Raw genomic sequence first — 20,396 nt, 5'->3', positions numbered from 1 at the left:
TAAAAAAAAAAAAACCTTACCACATCAACCACTACTTACAAAACAAAACATACTAAAAACAGATTTAAAATGCATTTGAGCTCCATTCCCTGTAATGGCATATTTACAAGTCCCTACAAATCAACACAAATTAATTCACCTGAGATTTCCATAATTGAAGATGTTAATATTAACTCTGAAATTAAGTTTTTGCTTTTTAGTAGACATAGTAGAAAGGAAACAGCAAGGCCACATTTCACTCTCAAGCATTGTTAAAAATTCTAATGATCTGCTGACTTGTGAGAAAAATTCCCCCCTGCAAAATCCCCAAGGGATGTCCAAAGCAGCACATTGAGAGCAGATGGCCAGCATCAAGCCTGCAATTACCACTCTGGCCCAGCAGACCTGCAGATCACAATATTCTTTTCTTTTAGTGGGTGTGGGGAGGGAGCAGCTGGAGATGTAGACAGCTAGGTATCTCAGGCAACTGCACCTCCCACTAAAAATGTACATACATTTAGCATCCAATTCTGTCATACACTCCTTCCGCTATCTATCACTTTACATTTCCTTCTTTTCTCCTTCAACATTTTCTTTTCTGCTAAAAGTTTCTTAAACAAGGTGGCAGGAAACAATGCTAAAGATACAGGAAGGAAAAAAAGACCGTTATGTGTAAGTACCACCAGATGCACAAACTTCATAAACCAGCTGTTGCCATTTTTCCCTCTTCACTTTCTATCTGAGAAACTCTTAATGCAGCTTGCAGTAATACTCTACAAAAAAGCACTAAAATGTTCAGAGTCATTAGATAGCAACAAATGACTTTCAAACTTGTGGCTGCATCAGCTTCACCCCCTCCTTCCCGCCCCCATCAAAGAACAGCTATTTTGGTCTCCTTAGCCAGGAGAACTATCTGATGAAGAGGTGCTGTTTCATTTCCTCTTCTTACTCCCTCCCCTCAAATGGTAAAGTCCTCAAGAGAAGAGACAGGAAAAAAAAAAAAGCAAAAAAAAGTTACAATTCAGATATTGCAATTTAAAATACTGTTCTATAACACACGGGCAAGTCAGCTTGCAGATACATATGCAGTAAGCATGAGAGCTTTATCCTCCTACAATTCCAATAATAATAATTAAAAAGGCAGTAAGATTTCCATATTAACTGACAGTTAGTTGCCCTAACTGACAGAAGTTAGGGCAACTAACAGGAAGAAAGACAGCAGACAACGCCTTCTTCTGCTAAGACTAACAGACATGGCAGAAGCTGAGCCTCTCCCTCAGGAACACTCAGCCCTCCTGTGTATTATCCTGCAGCTCATATAGTACAGCATCTCTTTCTTCATTTCTACTGATTCTCCCTGCACTACCTCATTTCAGCTGTCCACTCCTCCACACAGAAAAGCACTGGAGAAAATTATACTACAGGTTTATTTTCATTTCTTTTACTCTTGAAAATCTTCCTGGGATACCAGGCTTTGCAAGAAGGCAATCTCATGCTCCTCTCACTGTATTCTCTCCTCCTTCCACTTCCACATGCCATAGACAGGGCTGTAATATTACGGAGATGCTGCTATCTTAGAGGCTGAAACCCTCCTTAACAAAAGTAACTTAGAGGAATCTAGATTTAATGCAAATTGAGTTCTGACTGTCTTTAGATACAGTTGATATGCCCACAAAAGACCTTTGATTAATTGACCTTCTAAATGTACCTCAATCAGAAAAGGAAATTTCAGGAGGGTGTGATCCTATGATTAGGTCTCAAATGCCACACAGTAAAATGCAAATCTATTTCCCAAGAGAAGTAAGAAATCGGTGAACATTAACTCTGTTTTCCCCAAAGTCCCAGTGAGTAACATTTCACTGTTGGCACACAAAAACATGAGAAATCAGTGTCCTTTCAGCAACTCCTAAATTTCTTTCTGCTTTTTACCAGCTGTTTACCAAGCACCATAGCACAAGATATTATTTCCCTGATTAAGTCTGGCACCTCTTCTAACTGCGGCTACCAAAAGATGAAACAATTACCAGCTTTGTTGCAGAAATGCAAGTTAATGTGCACAACTCATGCAGAAGTAAATTAATTAAGCCTCACCAAAACAAAGACTTGGTCCAGTCAGTAAACTTTAGAACTGCACATGATCTTCAGAAACATACCTTTAAAACCATTTGGATCATTTCTCTCTCAGAAACATCCAAAGTTTACAGCGTACACTCACCTTCCACACTATCAGAACAGGAGGTACCAATCCCAGTGTCCCCGCTGTCGGAAGCTATACTGTGTCTTCTGACAGGATTGCTTTGATTGCTTGACGCAGCGGTTGCGGACTGCCACAGGGATTCAGTACCAGGTAACCATCCCACAGAGGAATAATCTGAGCCTATAAAGAAGGAAGCCAGAAGTCTGTCATTACAGATACAGTACAAAATTCAACAACAAAATACCAGTCAAGGTGAAAACTGAGCCCTATCTTTTTACAGATTAGGTTTGAAATAGAATGAATGTTAATGTTTGTTTTTTTTTCTGAAATTACAGGCCTTTTGTTACGTGGAATCTTTCCAAGAAGCTCCAATAAATACATTTTTACTACTTAAAAACATGGTCCTTAAACTGTTCTTGTGGTAACTTCACCAAGATACTTATCATGCACTTCCTATCCTATAATTGATTCTCAACATTCAGCAGGATTTTTGCACTGCAAGCATTTAACTACAAAGAAATAAATGTGTTTCAGCAACAGAAACCTGCTGAAGCTTTTGCAGTTGAAACAGTCATTTCCAACTGCATAAACCTGACATGACTTGAGGTTATAAAATAAAGCAAGCACTGGTACCTAAAGTCATCTGTTATCTTTTTGTGCTATATCACAAGACAGACTATTAAGCAGGCACACAGGCTTTGTGAGAATCCTACTCATCCAGGTTTTGCTACATTTTGCTTTAAAATAAATAAATAAATACATAAATGTTTGAAAGGTTACATTTGAAAGCACAATTCAAAGCAGCAAATAGTTTCTCTGCTGAAAGAACTGTTCAGAACATGTCCTATTTTATAGCTGATCTGAAATAGAAAGTAAAACCCAAAGCACAACCCCAAAGGACGATCACAGTTTCTAATAACCATAATCTAAACCTAAGCACGGCTTACAGGCAGCACACTGATTGTCATATTTGCACTCCACATCATCAGAGGCGCATAAAGAACTCTGGGGATAAGCACAGCTCAGGTTTGATGTTCTACATAACTGCTCACATACACCCCCTCTAGCAGCAAGCTTTGCATAACACTTTCAGCAGGAAATGACTCAACGAACTGTCAGCTCGCATATAGTGTCTCTTTGGCTACACATGAGCATTCTTAGGTCATTTAAACATTTTCATCAGCACCCAAAGCCATAAGAGCAATTTGTGTCCACAAGGACTTCTGCAGCTCACTCTTAATTCCAGCTGTACTTGTTTCACAATAAATCAAGAAGTTCAGAAAATGATGTAAAAACATATATGTTAACCATCACCAAGCACATTTATCCGCAGAAGCATAAACATGCACATACTCCCCATGTAGCACTGAAATAATTAAACTTACCAGCCAGAGCAACTGTAGTTGCTCACAAAACCACTTGTAAAATGAGGAATACAGTATGCACTTCCTTACTGTATGCTGCAATTACATGTAACGTGACATCTAAACGTGCCTTCTGTAAGTAGTTCCTAGAGGTTTTCGATATCTCTGCCCACTTGTCTCAACTTCAATCTCTACTTAGAGTATTGAGATGTTCCTCTCCTTTCCATTAAGGCATGTTCTTGCCTCTTCTCTTGCCTCTTTAGTATCTCACTAACTGTTCCTTTTTACCCAAGCCTTGTGCAATGCATAGCCTTGTGAAGTACATTTCCTTCACTTCCTCAAACTGTTTGCCTTTTCTCCCAAGAGTCTCTTAACTCTTCATTATCCCTTCGATTACCCTTCAAGCTCGAGGATCAAACAGCAAAACCTAAAACCAGGGAAAGAGGCCCGAGTGCCCACAGCTGGCCAGTTGCCGGGCTCCAAGATCCCAACAGGGCACCACTCCAGTACCACTTGTCTACTAACCTCTCCGTATCACCATCAAACATATTGCCACATGGCAGTTTCACATACAGCTGGTGGGAAATCAGGACATTTCTTCCTCTTCCATCACCCAGCACTTCTTTCATTAAACACACGGTCTGCTTTGGGAGCAGTTTTTTTCCCCCTCTCTCTAAATAGCTTTGCTCTCCTTAACAGTTCCACATTACACCTCTCAAGCTGCAGCTAACTATTCCAGCAAGAACTGAGTTGACTTATGAGAGCCTAAGCTAATTATGTCTGAGGCAGTTCTGATGTAGGGAGACATTTAAAATAGATTTATAGAAGAGAAATTCAGATTAATTTACCCTTTATTGTGTTTTTCTCCACAATATACCTCTTAGGAGGCTTTTAGCTTTTGTGGCATTAAACAAGTGTTAACAGAACTGTAGCAAATGTTACTACCACCACACATTAAATCAATGCATTAAGCGCAAATCTCTTTTGACTTATCAGTCAGAGAGATGTTCAGTATCCGGACACATAGCCACCTATATGCATCTTCTCAAAAGGGACAGAGTAATAAAACTATTTGCAACATTAAGAAAAACTTAGGCATAAAATAGCAAAGGGGAGTAACATAGGTGAGAAAGGACATTCAGAGGTCATCCAGTCCAGCCAGCTGCTCAAAGCAAAGCTAATTATAATTAGATCAGACTGCTCCAGGCCATATCCAGTTGAGCCTCGAAAATCTCCAGGGACACATGCCATAACCTTTCCAGACAACCTGGTTCAGTCTTTAAACATCTTCAGTACAAAGAAGATTTTCCTAACACCCCATGAGCATCTCTAGCACATCAGATCTCTTATGTTGCAACATATCCCAAAAGGTGGAACAGCATAGCACAGCTAGACCCTACAAACAGTGCTAACACAGTAGGGTGTAGATGGTCACCCACAGCACAATCTCTATAGTTACTGTAAGTCGAGGAAATAGAAAGCATCCAATGGTGTTTCGGGATATCTTGTCAATTCTATACCTATAGGGACAAAGATTATGGGCACATCAAGCTTCAGGTGCTGCAGCATGGTCCAATGGAAAAGAAGAGCAAGGAAGGAACTTTTGGGGCATGTCTGCCTCAGCAGCTGGAGAGCATTTCAAAATTAGGTTGTAAAGACTGAATCCTGAGCCAGCAGCCCTGGAGAGCTCAGTGCTGGTCCATGTACATACCTTCACACAGACCAGCATGAGCAGAGTACAGGTTCATTAGCTCTGGCTACCAGACCACAGCTGGCTCTCCAGGGAAGCACTCATATCTCAGCACTGTGACCAGGGCCACAGGTCTCCTGGCTGTGGCACTCACTCTACCTGTCCCATTGGGTCTGGCTGGTCACATGTAACAGTCCATATAAGAAAGTCTTTCAAAACTGATTGAACCTAGCCCCAGAAATGGCAAATACATAAAGCAGCAAGATAGTAGAAATACATTGATTGAGAAAAACACTCAATTAGAAAGTTTAACAGTAAGCTAAGGGTTTTGCCTGGTACAAAAGTGCCAGACAACAGACCAGCCCTCCATCACTGAGGGAAGGAAATTATGCAGGTTTCACAGAAGAAAAATAACCCAAAAAATAAACCCTTATAGACACCTCCATCGGTCCTAATCAGCATTTAAAAACCAATTTACTAGTTTCACATTTGGCACAGACTTTCAGAGCCAAATAGTAAAGAACCACCGATCATCTGTACTTTGATATGCTTCCCATCTCTTTTTCAGCAGCTCACAGTGAAAATATGATCTTCCATGCAGCAAACAGATGACACTAAATAAACCAAGCATAAAAAGGGGAAAGATACACAGGACTGCCCTTGCTGCTCAGCTACACACCTGCTTCACCCTGCTGCTGTTCACCAGCCTGCCAACCACCAGCTAGCATCCATCTGCCTAAAATACGCAGTGGGGTAAGAGAAGCAAGCCAAAATTTCTTATATGTTACCAAATGATCACCACACACAACAGCGTCACTATATTTTGTTGCTAAAATACCTCCAGCATGCCCGAAAGTACTAAAATTATTTGAAGTGGCAGCTATGACATCTACCTAGATACTGATCAAAACACAGCACCAAAAGACTTAACTGGCTCCTGCAACAGAAGGATGCCAATTTTTCCACTCCACACCACGTTTCTGACACAGATTGTGACCAGCAGTGAAATACCAGTGACAGCTGGTGCAAGTGCACACAACTAAAGGATTCTGAAAGGGTGGTTCTACTACAGTGCTATCAAAACTTGACAGCTCAATGCTTATTCTGGTCAGCATGGAGGAGACCAGGCTATACAGCAAAAATTCAGACCATGATCATAGCAGAACCTGCCTGAAGCTCTTTAACAGACAGGCAAACATTCAGTCCTGGGGAACTGTTCGCTGTTCTATAGGAATAAAAGGTAAGGATTCTTTAAAATAATAATACAAAACCTGGCACACACTTCACCTCTGTGATCCTTCTGCAAAATGAGCTGTGCCTTTTATTAATAACAAGTGTCCAAAACACGTTCCAGGTCTACAACGCAACCTCTTCTAAAATCCTGTGTTTAAGATGAGCAGTGGTCTGGAAAAAATTGAGTTCCTAATATTTTCAGGAAAACAGCCAAACGACAGTGTGAAGATGCGCTTCACCATGCCCTGGAGGTGGTGGAAGCTCACAGCTCTACAGCTCTGCTCATTGGCATGAACCAAAGCACCAGCAGGTCCCAGCACCAACCCTCCCACCAACACAGCTCCAAGTCGGCAGGTGATGCAGCTTCATCTCAGTGCATGAACAAGCAGAGTGAAGCAGGATGAACTGACAGCCTCAATTACCGAAACTCAGTTTCTCCAAAGCACTTTACAGTGTCAGACAGCAGAAATATGATTCATCCTGAGGACTCACATCCCTTATTGGTGTTTCTTGACAGAACCTATTTAGCTGCGTTCTCCTGTTTTTTCAGTTCAAAAGTGAATAGAATATCCATGAACATCAAGAAATGGGAAAAAAATAAAGTACATATATAAAGGGAAGCAAGAACAAAAGACAGGAATAATTTCAAGTAGAAAAATACCCAGTAAATAAAGGTCTGTCCATAAAATAATTCACTTGCTCGGGGAGGAATAAATATGTTATAAAATAGCAGCTGAGAAAAGTAAGGGAGAAAAACCCTAAAGAAGAAACTCCTCAAAGTACAGTCCTCAAAGTAAACACACACTTGATTGGCAGTATCAACTGGAACTTGACTAGAGTCATACTTTTAATGAGCATGTATTCACAATATAATTTCCTAAAAGAGATGCATTTTAAGCTGACTGTGACAACACACCTGATTTATTTTGCCTCTGGAATTCCTTAGTAAATATTAAGTTTTTGTTTGTTTGTTTGTTTAATAGAAATAGGTAAATGTACAATTTATCTTCATAGATCACAGCTACGAAAACTGACTTCTCTGTAAAACAGTATCTCTAAGCTTTAATAAGCTACATATTTTTATGACTTCACAAATGTGCATGGCACTGTACAATACCAAGTCAGCATGTGACAAGGTCTCTCATGCTGGGAAGCACGCAATCTAGAAGAAAGAATGTGAACTTAGGGAAAAAAAACATGGCAATTTGACAGAGAAGCTTTTCAGAACCTTGGTACTGTAGTTAAGGACATAACCAGGTATCTCACTTGTCACCAAGCCACACAGAACAGAAAGCATGAGGTGCCCATCTCTCTCTCTATGCACTGAGACCACCAGCTGGCAAGCTTATTTCACTGACAAAAATGGGTTGAGCTGAGAATGCTGTCTGACATTAGCACTAATCGGATCTATTGGTTAGCTGCTATGCACAGGCTGGTCACTCTTCCCATCCACAGATTTGCTGTTGCTCCATAGCAAAAGCCCTACCACTGCATATACAGCAGAAAGTGCTTCAGGAAGAAAACAGTCTCCACTTACAAAGTTCTCTTCTAATTTGATCTCCAAAGCTGCCTCAGAAAGGGGTCAACCAGATGCAGTGCTAAGCAAGGAATGGGAACAAACAGGTACACTTAAATGCCCAACAGCAACTAGCTCATCACTAGATGAAAGTGCCTGACCAACCAATCTACTGCCAAACTGTGCATTAAGGCTTATTCTGAACTAGAGCAAGATAAGCGTAAATTTCTGCAAGCTTCACCATGCAAGACAAAATCTGCTCAGCTAGCAAAAAACTGTGCTCAACATAGCACTCCACTAGCTAAAAAGGTAGCAAAATCCTTACACTGGCACAGCACATAACACTCAGACTGATTTCTAGTCCAGAAAGTACACAGTACCAGGACTCAATTCATAACATCCTTACCAGTTTTTATACGGATGGCATCTATCTGCATTTATTTAGCATCACCCCAATAGTGAAATTCCCACAGTTGCTGGGAGAATAAGTTCGCTTCCACTTCATCACTGACTGGGCAAGACCAGGCATTGCATCCAACTGTTGATAGCTCTCCTGTGAGTTTTCCTCTTCCAGAGAGAGTGCGCATTTGCATAAAGCAGAACTTCCACAAGCTGCAGATGTTTCTTATTTCAAGTTTGGCACACCGACCACATGTATTACCTCATGCCTGCTATGCTGGCCTGCCTCTTTGTCTTCGGACTAAATGCACTATTCACCACACACAAACACAAAATGACGTTCTTAGCTTCCATTCACTTTCATGTGGAGAATGCAGATGAAAAGCCTACCTTTCAAACTTGCTAAGTTTATCACAGTATGAGGAGGAGAACATACAGGAAAATAATACATGGTTACGCATAAAGTATATATAGACATAGAACAGCACGCCCTCAGGACACCCAGTCAGTTGCTAGAGTGTTAGAAGGCTGCATACTATTGGTGAAATGCTAAATCCTTTACATAAATCCCTTTATCATCTACATTTAAGCCTCTCTTTGGGTTTAGCCATATTGATATTAAAAACCACAATCAAGCAAGTTACTCTCTGACTTTTTTTTTCTGCTGTCTCAACATTCTTCTACCAGAAATACCTCTGCCCTCACTGCATTTAAAACAAGTCCATCTCCTCTCTGAATAGGAGAATGTAATGACAGCTTCTACAATGGGTTGAGAACAGCAACAACAACCTTAAACGATTTTATGCAGTTCCCTCACTTAAAAAATGCTTCATTTTTTACAAATGGGAACATAATATCTCCTTGTAATCAGATGTAAAGATATCCTTGGCACAGAAAGAAATTGCAAGGAGACAAAAATAAATATATATTTAAATCATTTCGCGGAACCAGTTTGCTAAAACATAATTGACAGCATTTGTTCACCTTTCTTCAAAGAAACTTAATATGCATTACACATATGGTAGAATCAACTTTCATATGGATGCACCGAAGACATAGCCTTCAGGCTGCATTTTTAATACACACATACAGAAATCCACACAACATCTAAGTACCTAAATTTAAGTTAAAAGGGCAACATTCTGGTTTCATGTAAGACATTAGGAGATTTTCTTCACTAACTTCTAAGGCTCATGACACAAGTTAACATTTCTCAACAAGCTTAGTTCCTCTGTTTAGAAAACAAAATCTCTCACATACATGCTCTAAATAAGCAAGGAAGAATACTCTGAAATTTAAAAAGAAAGCACAGTAGTTTAAAACAGAAAAATATATACATACCTCTTCCGTACATTGTTATGACTAACTATACATAAAATACTTCCAGCCAAAAAACAGCCATTTATGTGCTCTTAACTTCTTCACGACTTCAATCACTAGTGATGCAAAACCTTTTATTACAACAACTCTACAGAACACACAAGAGCTCTGCTCAACCCATTTGGTATTTAGGATGATGAAGCAAACAGGTAGAGATTAAGATAACAGCTGTTAGCAGGGCTCTCCACAGTTCTTCTCAAGATTAATAAAGTTATAAATAATGGAATTGCCAATGCCTCTTAGGGTTCCTATACTCCCACTTTCAGCCTTTGATCAGTCCAAGTCACTGAACTTTTTAATACAAAGCATTTTTACATGTGTTAATTCTTAAGAATGTTACCAAAAGTTAAAATCTGCAAACACAAAAATATCTTTGCTGCAGAGTCTGCAGGAGAGAATATACCATCTTTTAAAGAAACACTAATTTAAAAAGACCATATTTTATTCTAAACCTTTGAAAAAGTTGCAGCTTTCCACACCATCTGGAAACTACGCTACGAAAGGAACAAAGCAGACATTAAAAACATACAGATACCTTATAAGGAATCTCGGATCTCTCTCCAGGATGATTCAAGAATGTTTCTTGCCTGACACTACAAATCGCTTAACACACTAGAAAGTTAAAAGCCTGAAAAGGATCATTTGCTACTCCAGGTATTTTAATACATAGAGAAGCAGCAGGTTGTTTTTTCCCTTGACATTACTTAGGCTGTTCTTCAGAACGACAGAGATAGCCTTCTACTACCTTGTCAGTCACTGCCCATTACTCTGAACCATTTTTAGCTTTAATGGAAGTCCAGTAGAATTAATGTAGCTTTCCAGATCCTCTCCGTTAATTGTTCTTGGCCTTCACAGCAAGTCTAAGGATTAATTAGGGACCTCCTGACGTCATCAGCAGTTCTGCATTGAAGAAGCAAGACCGCACTAGATCTCTCCACTACCTGCAAGCTGACTTTACAGCTAGCCCATTTGACTCCAGGCATTCTGCACTCGCCTGACACCAGCACAGACTCTTCCTGCTACAATGGCTCAAACAGAAATCAGGCAAATGTAAATCCCTCCTTTATCATTTATTTACCATTAGTATTCTCCTTTCTCCAGTTCCCCAGATCAGTTTGCCATAAGGCTGAACAACTGTCAAAGCAGGCCCTTTGGAAGCAGAAAGCACGTGTGAGCAGAAGTAGCCAGAAGCATAGGAACTACCACTAAAATATTTTAGCTGTAAAAGAAAACCATGTCCAGTAATTCACACACATACACCGTTCAGGCAATTCTGTTACATCTTCAGGGAATGCAATGCCTTGAAAGTAAATAAATTCTCAACCCTTGCCCTTCTTCTCTTACTTGCATCACTGCTTCCTCTTACAGTAGCCATCTGACTCTCAAAAAACAACCAAGGTCATCAGGAAAGCAGAACAGAAGGATGTGATGCCACATGGCTGGCTGTGGAAAAATAGGTCAGTGGAATACAGCTGGGTGATCAATAGGACGCTCCAGCCCAGGCAACAATGCCGGATGCCTGTGGAAAATGAGCATCTCGTGGGCAATTACACAGGAGCCTGAAGGTTTGGTCTGAAGGAGGGAATGGTCAGGACCAGTATAAACCCAGGCAGACTCGAACTTGTTTACCCATATTATCTTTTCTATCTATCCACTTGCAGGCCTCTGCAGTTGGTTTGCAGTCTCCCATGAGCCATATTTTGCACCTCCTCAAACAGTCTAACAGCAAGAAGCTCCCATTTAGGTGATCTGAGCAGACCTCAGCATCCCTTCTAACACCCTCCTTGAGCAATGGCAGGAATATGCTTCAGGGCAACACGCAGCATTACTGCAGATCCAGCATTCTTCTCAACAAACTGTACTGGGTCTGGGTGTCATGGACTTGGCAGAGGTGGTATCTGTGAGTAGAGGCAGGGGCTGCCCCATGCTACACACAGCTGGTGGCACCTCCAGTAAGAAAAGCTAAAGCACTGCCCACAAGCAAGGAGGAAAGAGAAAGCCCTGTAGACATCCAAGTTAGAAAAGGAGAGAAGGTGCTTCAGGCTCACATGTAGCCCATGTAGGCCATGGCAGAGCAGCTCTGCAGCTGAGATAGGGCCAAGCCTCAGCAAGTTTCACAAAAGACTGCAGCTCTCAGGAAGGACTTGCACCAGAGCAGGAGAGAAGCATGAGGAGGAAGGAACAGCAGAGATTAACCATTTGGAATGACCACAACCCTTGTCCTGATCAGGATGTGCTGTCAGAAGGGAAGACAGGCCCAAGAGAGGGAGCACAGTAGGGAAAATATAGAGGTCTTCTTGTGATTTGTACATGTGTTTTTTTTTGTTGTTTGTTTCTATCTTTGCTTCTCACTACATAAGTATATTTTAATTGGCCACAAATTAAGTTCATTTCGCCCACGCAGAGCCTGATTTCCCATGATGGTGATTGATCTCTTCCCTCAGATCCCAACCTGCTAACTCTGCTATCCTGTTTTTCTGTCGCAGAGCAGCAAAGCAAGAATGACTGGCAGCCAGGCAAGGTGAGCCCACCAGAGAAGGCAAACAGAAAGTCACTTCTTGACTCACGTAGCAAATACACTGAGTATGGTTTAAAGCAAACTGCAGCCACAGTGAGATTTTTATTGCCGGCATACAGTTTCAGGACACGTCTGAGCAGCTGAAAAATAAATGATGACTAGAACCAAGTCAGCACTTTTTCAGTCATCAGGCAACTAAGCATGGAAACTGAATTAGTTTAACTGTCCTACCACTAAGCCACAGGCAAGTTATTTCATAAAATCAAGCATCCAAAGAACATGCAAAGCAGAGCATTGGTACTGGACACATCTACAGTACTACCCCCCTTTTCCTTATTTGTCCACAACCAACAAGCTTTGCTTCCAACAAGGGCAGATGACCATCTCCTGCTATAACCTCAACTCACAAGGGGTTTTTAACCACCCTTACCACCACATATCATTATTGCATTTGTCCATACTTAGAAAGGCACATGTCCTTTAGCACTCCTCAAAATCCTGTTGCTAAAAATCTTACCATGTCACCTAAGCAGCAATATTTGACAAATCCTAGATGTACAATGCAGAAACTACAGGCGCTCTTATGCCAACAAGCACCTCCCTTGCCTCCACTCCACACTGCAGACATGATGGCTCATGCTGCCTTTTACTACATGCTCATTCTGTACAGCTATTTCAAATCAATGCATTCTTCTTGAAATCATTAAGACAAATTACTGCTTCCTTTCATTAAAGTTTTAAAAGGATAGAATTGTCCTTTTGTGGTGCGAAATCATAAGTTGATGTTGCAGTAAACGTTTACTGTACAAGAGATTATAACTATTGCTATCCCCTAAGAACAACCATATAGTACATTCTTATGTTGCCTGGCCTTGAATGCTTCCAGGGACAGGACATCAGAGCCTAAGAGTTGATCTTCCTTGTCTGGGCAGCAAAATATCTCATTAACCTCACTGGCTAAAACAACAAGCACTCATCTAAAGGAGGTGTGCAAACAGGACAGCACATCTTTTCATACAATGTGCCTGTTACACTTCTAAGAAAAATCACAGTTAATCTACATTTATTACTGAAAAAAAGATAACTTCCCTATACAGTTACAGAATTTTTCAGTAGGCATCTGGCTCTGTAAGTGAATTGTAAGACTTCCAGTGAAACAGAACTTCTGGTCCATGCATGACTACGATACAACTAGCAAAACATAATGCTTTTCAGCAATGAACTGAATTTGACAAGGAAACTGTTATGCTCCCAAACCAACGCTTACAAGTCAACACCATCAAGATCTATACCGAGGAGCTGCTGCTAAAGCATTTAATTTTGAAGCTGAAGGGATTTTTCCTTCTGATAGAATATGTTTAAATCTTTAACTTCTGCACTGAAGTAGGATACAACCAACAAAATATATTTCCTCTGGACGACTTGTATCCAAGCATAAATAAACAAACAAACCTTATCTTTCAATAACATAATAGCACAGGATCTTTATAGCCATCGGTTCTTCATTACAGTGCCTGAACTGACCTAATTACCTTCCACTCCTTTAGCACAGTTACACAATCTCACAGAACAACTTGACCATTTCAAAGTAAGACCAATGAAGGAAGAATCTACTATGCTGGAACCACAATGCAGAAATTGTATCTTAAGTTTAAACATTATCATTACGCATTTGCTTTGTATTAACTGCTACCTTCTGCTAGTCTATCTTACCTGAAATTGGAGGTTTATCTCTAAGTTTTGCAACCTTACACTATTTCTTTTACCTAACTCACATACAAATATATTTTAGACTTCACATGAACTGCAAGTATTCAAAGAAGAGGAGGAATGGCGGGCACAGAAAAACACATTACCCCTAGTCCTATCCCCACGCACTACTGAAAAGAGACCAGCCTCACAACTATGGCTCCCACACCTCAGGTTACTTATAAACCTGGATCAAGTCCCCTCTCAGCCTTCTTTTCTCAAGGCTAAACAGACCCAGTTCCCTAAGTCTCTCCTCATAGGGGAGATGCTCCAGGCCCTTCACCATCTTAGTGGCCCTCCGCTGGACTCTTTCCAAGAGATCCCTGTCTTTTTTTGTACTGGGGAGCCCAGGACTGGACACAATAATCCAGATGAGGCCTCACCAGGGCAGAGTATTCCTGCCCCAAACACGAACCGTCAAGAATGGAAACATTGAATTCCTGCAGTTTCCATCAAATTCACTGAGATCTGCGCACTTGGTTGAGGATATCCAATCTCAGCAAGCAGCAGTACAACGAAAACATAACTTTGCTTTTGTACAAGAAGCATTAAAAATATATATAATCCACAACGCTTCAGCAAGGCAAACACGTTACACACAGGAATTAATAATAGTAGTAAAGAAAAAAGGAACAGTGCCTCCATTCAAATCACAGGGAGCGAACATTAGGCTATCTGCAGAGATTCAGGCAGCTGCTGAGAACATCTTAGCAGCTCTTGTATTCGCAAGAGAAGCACTGTCAAGTGAAACCAAAACAATCCTTCCATTTAAATACGTCAACCAACCCAATACACGTTATGCAGCCATACTTTCCAAGTCCAAAATTAAAACACGATGCCAAATTTCTGAATGAAAGAAAACAAAATAACACCACAACAGTATTACAAGAGCATTATTTCTGCACTTGTAACAGCGCTGCCAAACCAAACCACTGCTGTCTATTACTTCAGTTAGTAAAAAGTCTCCAAGTATTCCCAGGAGCTCTGCTCGCTGAATTTGGATCACAATGCCTTCAAAAAACTGGAAAAAGTATCCCAAAAATAAAGGCTTAGTATCTGGGCTTACCTACGCAAAAGCAATCGTTATGTCACGCTGCAGTCTACTCACCCCAAGCACTCATACCCTCGGGCCGGCTTCCCTGCCAGACTAACACCAAATTTAAACTCCCCCCTGCCAAACTGCGGGAGCCAGATTCTAATTTAAAGCCCAGAAACCCAGAGCAAAGTGATGCAATAAATAGGACTCGATCTCCTCGACAACCGGAACAGGCTGCAACCTAAATAATGTAAAGCAAAAGCCACGAAGGGAAACAACGAGCTTTCTGCTTAGATCCTCCGTTCAACGGTACACTAACAAGAAAAAAAGAAAAGAAAAGGAAGAAAAACAAACAAACAAAAAAAAAAAAGACAAAAGAACAAGAGCCCGATCCACAGACAGGGATTACGTGGGTAAGCGCAGCTTTGCTCTGACGCTCCAGACCCAGCGACACCGAGGCACCGAGGGAGGGCCTCCCATCCTCGGCCCCGGGCAGGCTCCCCCCGCGGCAGGAGAGACCGAGCCGCAGATTTAAGAAAGAAAACCAGCCCGATGAGCGCGGGCGGCCCTAAAGATAGCGGCACACTGACGGCATCGGCGTCCGCCGAGCCCGGGGGTCGCTCCCCGCCACGTCCCCCCGCGGAGCCGCCGCGGCGCTTCCTTCCGCGGGGCGGGGGAGGGAGCCGCTTCCCGGCGGACATGGGCGCTGCTGCGGGGCGCCGGGAGCGCGATGCGGGCAGGGCGGGGGAAGGGAGGGGAAGGGAAACGGCGCCGGCCCCACAGTCCCCATCCTCGCGGCCGCGGCTGCCCCATCCCCACGTCCCGGTCCTTACCCGCCCTGTAGCCGCGAGGGCCGGCGCCGAGCTGAGGCTGCAGCCCTCCCCACATGGTGCCGCGCTCCGGCAGCGCGGAGCCGTTCGCTGGCCGGTCCCGGCCGGGGGACAAACGGCCCGGGCGGGCGGCAGGGGCTCAGCGGGCGGCTCGGTGCCCCCGGGGTGCCGCGGCCATGCTGCTGGGCCGCGATCGCGCAGGCGGGAGGAGCTGACCGCCCCCGCCGCAGACAGAACTTGCTTTATTGCGCTGCCGCCGCAGCCGCCTGCTGCTCCGGCGCTGGGAGCGGAGCGGGGCGGGGACAGGGGCGGGAGCTCGCAGATGCTGCGGAGCTCGGGGGCGAGCCGCTTGCATAAGCCGGCCCACGGGGAGGGGGCGCGGGGCGAGCGGTGGGTAGGGCAGAGATGTAGCGGGGTGAGCGCCTTGCCCCAACCCGGCCTGCGGACTTGCTGAGGTCCCGAGGAGGAGATGGGCGCTCCCGTTTGCGTAGAGAATGGGAACGTCCTCAGCTTGCCCTCAGGGTACACAGAGCTGGGGCGTGAGCGGCACCCTCCATTTACCTTTTCTTCCCACCTAGACTGCGATCCAGGCAGGTAAATGTTGAGCCAATTAGCAAGGGCATGTAAACGTCATGTGGAAATGGAGGGGCAAAGGGAAGAGGCCGTAGTGGAGGAGAGGGAGAGCGGCAGAACGCAGCACGGGGTCACAGCCCAGGCACTGCCATGCCCTCCTGGAGAGGGGTCTGCAGTGCAGCTGCTGCCGAGCAGGCAGCTGGCAGGCCTCGTAAGTACCCATATGGCTGTATTCCACCATGGTGGAAGTGAGTTTTATATCAAGGTCATCAGTAAAGAAAGAGGAAATTATTTTCTCCAAAATTACACCTTCTAAAGTACCCAAGGCCTATACATCCAGACTTACTAGGGTTTATTATAAAATCACAGTTTTCCTGTATTCCCTGGTCTTCATAAGAAAGAAAGAAGTGCAAAGAAAGAAGAATTACAATTTTCCCCTGAGCGGGTAATTCTAAGCATCACAATCAACCTTAGGCCTCAGGGTTGGAAACAAAATGCTCCTGTCAGCAATAAGTCAAATACAGTACAAAGCATCCAACCAGAGCTGTTCTGAGGCTGCCAAAATACATCAGGAGAGAATTCTGCCACAGCAGCACTCGTAACTGTTGTTGTTGGTCTGTAACTGGAGCCCAGTGATCCCCACTGCAAACTGCTTTCTGAATCTGTCAGTGATTGTCATTGCCCAGGAGATCATAAAATGAAGGAGAAAATACTTAGGTGGCTTCCACCTTTAGTGTAACCATCCCAACATTACAAAACCCACCACTACTACCATTGTATGGTATGGGACAGTGGACATGACAGGGCTAAGAAATGAGGTAAAAAAGGAGCAATTCATGCAAAACATCCACAATCGATACATAAAATCTATGTTCAAATACTTCCTGTTGACTCAACACATTTTTAATAGTAGCTGTCACAGAATAGCTTTTATCTGCTTGGGAAATTATATGCTAGAATTTTCTATGTCATATTTTATTTACACCTAGCTACATATTCATAATGTACTCAGTAAAATAAAGGCCTCTGAAATAGTGGAATGAGCATATAGAAATGCTTGCATATTGTGGTGTCCTTTTTCTTGTATGCACACAGCCCTTGTGTACTCACCAAGGATGTGACTCTCTGCATTCCTCACCAGCTCATTCAACCCAGGGAGCATAATTGTCTGAGTGTTCTGTAGGTAGAGCTGTAGAAACACGGGCTTCAGAAAGTGAATGTTGAATAAAAACCAGCAGTACTAAAAGTGGAACTCCAGAACATTCCATCAGAACCTTCAGAATATTTCTGGAGGCCCTCTGGATGGCAAAAGGGTGGAAGCACTTTCTAGATGCCACAAATACCAATGTGAAAGGGTAAGTTATCAGTAACAACAAGCCAAAAACATGTAACCCTTCTGCCAACAAGCCAGCTTCCATACTCAGCGATGTTAGTGAGAGCAAGGCAGGTAAGCATGAGTGTAAGAAGGGGCAGTAAAAGGTGGTAAAACCTGTACAGCACCCAGGACCAAGAAACAAGTGAATAGCTCGGTTTGATACTTGTATAAAGAACTTGTCTAGGTGTAAAATCTGCTGCATGCTCTTTTGTTGATTTTACTCAGCTCTGGGTAAGTGTGTGCCATTAGTGTATTCGCAGCAGAACACAGCAACCTGAGAGGAAACTGAATGCCAAGAAAAGAAAGGCATCTGGCATCAGATGAGCAGAAAAATTCCCCCATCAGTGCAGAGCTCTGCAGTTTGTGACGCTGTCCTATGATGGAGCTGCAAGAATCCAGTGGCAGATCGTGCCACCAGAAAGCTGTGTGCCCAGAAATGCTCTGATAATAGTTCTTTCATCTCCTAATGTCTCACTGCAGTCTTGTTATGATTCTTGTTATAATTATTGGCACTGCCATGCATGGAAGCTTTATTCAGTTTTCTATACATCTCAACCACTCATGAATATTTCAGAGAAAAGAAAATGACAAACAAACATGAATATAAGGAGGAGATCAGAACACAATGGGTTTGGCTGGCTGACTCACTTCCACCACGCTGCTTGAAGAGGGAGGTTGACTCAGCAGCTTCTTGTCTTCCAAGGTGTCTGAGCCCACTCATTGGTGCTTTTAAAGTGCTACTGCTCAGAGCAGAAAGAACAAATAAACAAAACCCTTTAATCAGTTAGATATCTGAACTTGGGATACATTCACTGTTTTGATTGGGTTTTAAAGTTATTGTAACTGAATGTAAATGTTAAAGCAAATAACCTCTGTGTGTCTGCCTGGAAACTGGGCCAAACTGCAGTCAGTGGTTTTGCTCTACGAATGTATTCAGCTGGCTAATACTTTATGCACTTTACAGAAATGTTTTGCATGTGCAGTCTGCCTACGTACATAGTTCTAGACAGGGAGCTGAATCTGTCAGAGATTCTCAAAAACTTCTTTTAAAAAAAAAAAACAAAAAAAACAAAAAAACTTGTGCTAGCTGGAATGGGCCTCCTGCAAAGCCAAGTATGTGCTGTTTATTGCTGCTGGGGCAAGCACATCCTTTGCATGGACCTCACTTTGTAGGTCCTGAGGATATCCCAAGCCATCCTTTGTGCTCTCTGATCTACGGGGCACAGCTAAGCAGAGAAGCTGGGTACTGCTGGGCCACTTCCTTTGTGCCTCTGCACCTCATAGTGCTTACCTGCACTAGGAGCGCTTGCACAAGCTTACCACCTTTTAAATCCCTTGAGCTGACCCTTAGGAGTACAGCAATTCCTGTCCCAATACAGCCCCACTCCAGAGGTGTATAAAGTTCAGGATACTCATAGTAAGTCGCAGCGTGGTGCCCTACAAGTAAATCTATGCTAAGTGGAAACAGCCGGTATAATTGTTGTGAAATGCGATGCTCCAGACAGTGAATGGACTCAAGTTCCTATTGTCTGCAAAGCCTTTTCCCCATTTCTTTCCTCATGACACAAACTCCTCCCTCTTGGCAGAATCAACAAAGAAAAACAACAATAGAAAGTAATAGCTTAAGTGCTTGGTACTAAGCAGATGCTGTCTCATTAATGTCAATTGCAGCACATCTTCCCCAAGATTTGTGATCTATCTCTAGGTTCAGAAATCACATCTTTTTTTTTTTTTTTCTTGAGTAAAAATATAATGATCTAAATGAAATTAAGCAGAAATGTAACCTCTGAATGCAGTCTTTTTTCCTTCGATTAAAGGCAGAAACGTGTTCAGTATTTATTCTACACGCTTGCTTTTGCATTTAATAGAATTAAAAGATTATTTTAAAAACCCTCAAAACCTCTAATGCTAAGTAGCCAAACATTGTTCTAGGAAAACGCAGACTATTTCCACTGCCTGATCAAAACATCAAACGTGTGCATTCTGTCAGAACCAACAGCATCACTTCTGCAAACACACCTTCTAAATTACTCGGAAATTGAAATCACAGATTTTCAGCTACTGATTTATTAGTATTTTTCACTAAGCACAGAAATGATTTTCCTCCACCCACAGCTTCTGAAGCTGAACATGATGTCCTAGCAAAATCTAAGCAACCTTTAAAAAGAGCCTGAGAACAATTTCTCCTGGTTTACCAGAAAACAGCTATGTGTGTTACAAAGCAAGATGTTAAACTGCACTGGGGGGGGATGTTGCTAACAACAGCATGGGTTACTTCATAAACCGTACCCTGCCGGCAGGGGCAGGTTGGTCTATAAAAGACTGAAACGTTCCACTGAAATGACATTGCACTGTATAGCATCAGCAATAAACTGTGCCAGCTGGTATCTGCAAAGCAGGCGTATGGAAATAATGGTGTATGCAATGCTTTTATTTTCGCCTTTTTCTACAAGTAAATTAGGAAGCATGTCTTTCACAAAGGAGCAAAAACTGATATGGAATCGAACTTGTTTTGCCCTGCTCTTTCAGTAGCAGCTGAAACCACGACAGTGAATAA

At 42.6% G+C, this 20,396-nt stretch overlaps 1 protein-coding gene across 4 annotated transcripts in view; it reads right to left on the bottom strand.

The window, feature by feature from the left end:
• CEP85L (centrosomal protein 85L) overlaps nt 1-20,396 on the bottom strand; it is a 121,089-nt gene that overhangs the window by 83,141 nt on the left and 17,552 nt on the right. For 2 of the 4 annotated variants that reach the window (XM_015858639.3, XM_085541769.1), the window contains exons 1-2: nt 15,895-16,739; nt 2,195-2,356 (exon numbers count right to left, since the gene is read on the bottom strand). In XM_015858639.3, coding sequence (XP_015714125.2) covers nt 2,195-2,356; nt 15,895-15,949 — 217 coding nt within the window. In that variant the 5' untranslated portion in view covers nt 15,950-16,739. Of the gene's footprint in view, nt 1-2,194; nt 2,357-15,894; nt 16,740-20,396 lie in introns of those variants that run through there. The other 2 variants (XM_085541770.1, XM_015858642.3) reach the window with 2 other exon arrangements.

This window comes from Coturnix japonica, chromosome 3, assembly GCF_054131305.1.
Source record: "Coturnix japonica strain WE chromosome 3, WE-NBRP24, whole genome shotgun sequence".
NCBI lineage: Eukaryota > Metazoa > Chordata > Aves > Galliformes > Phasianidae > Coturnix > Coturnix japonica.
This window is presented reverse-complemented; position numbering and strand designations above follow the sequence as displayed.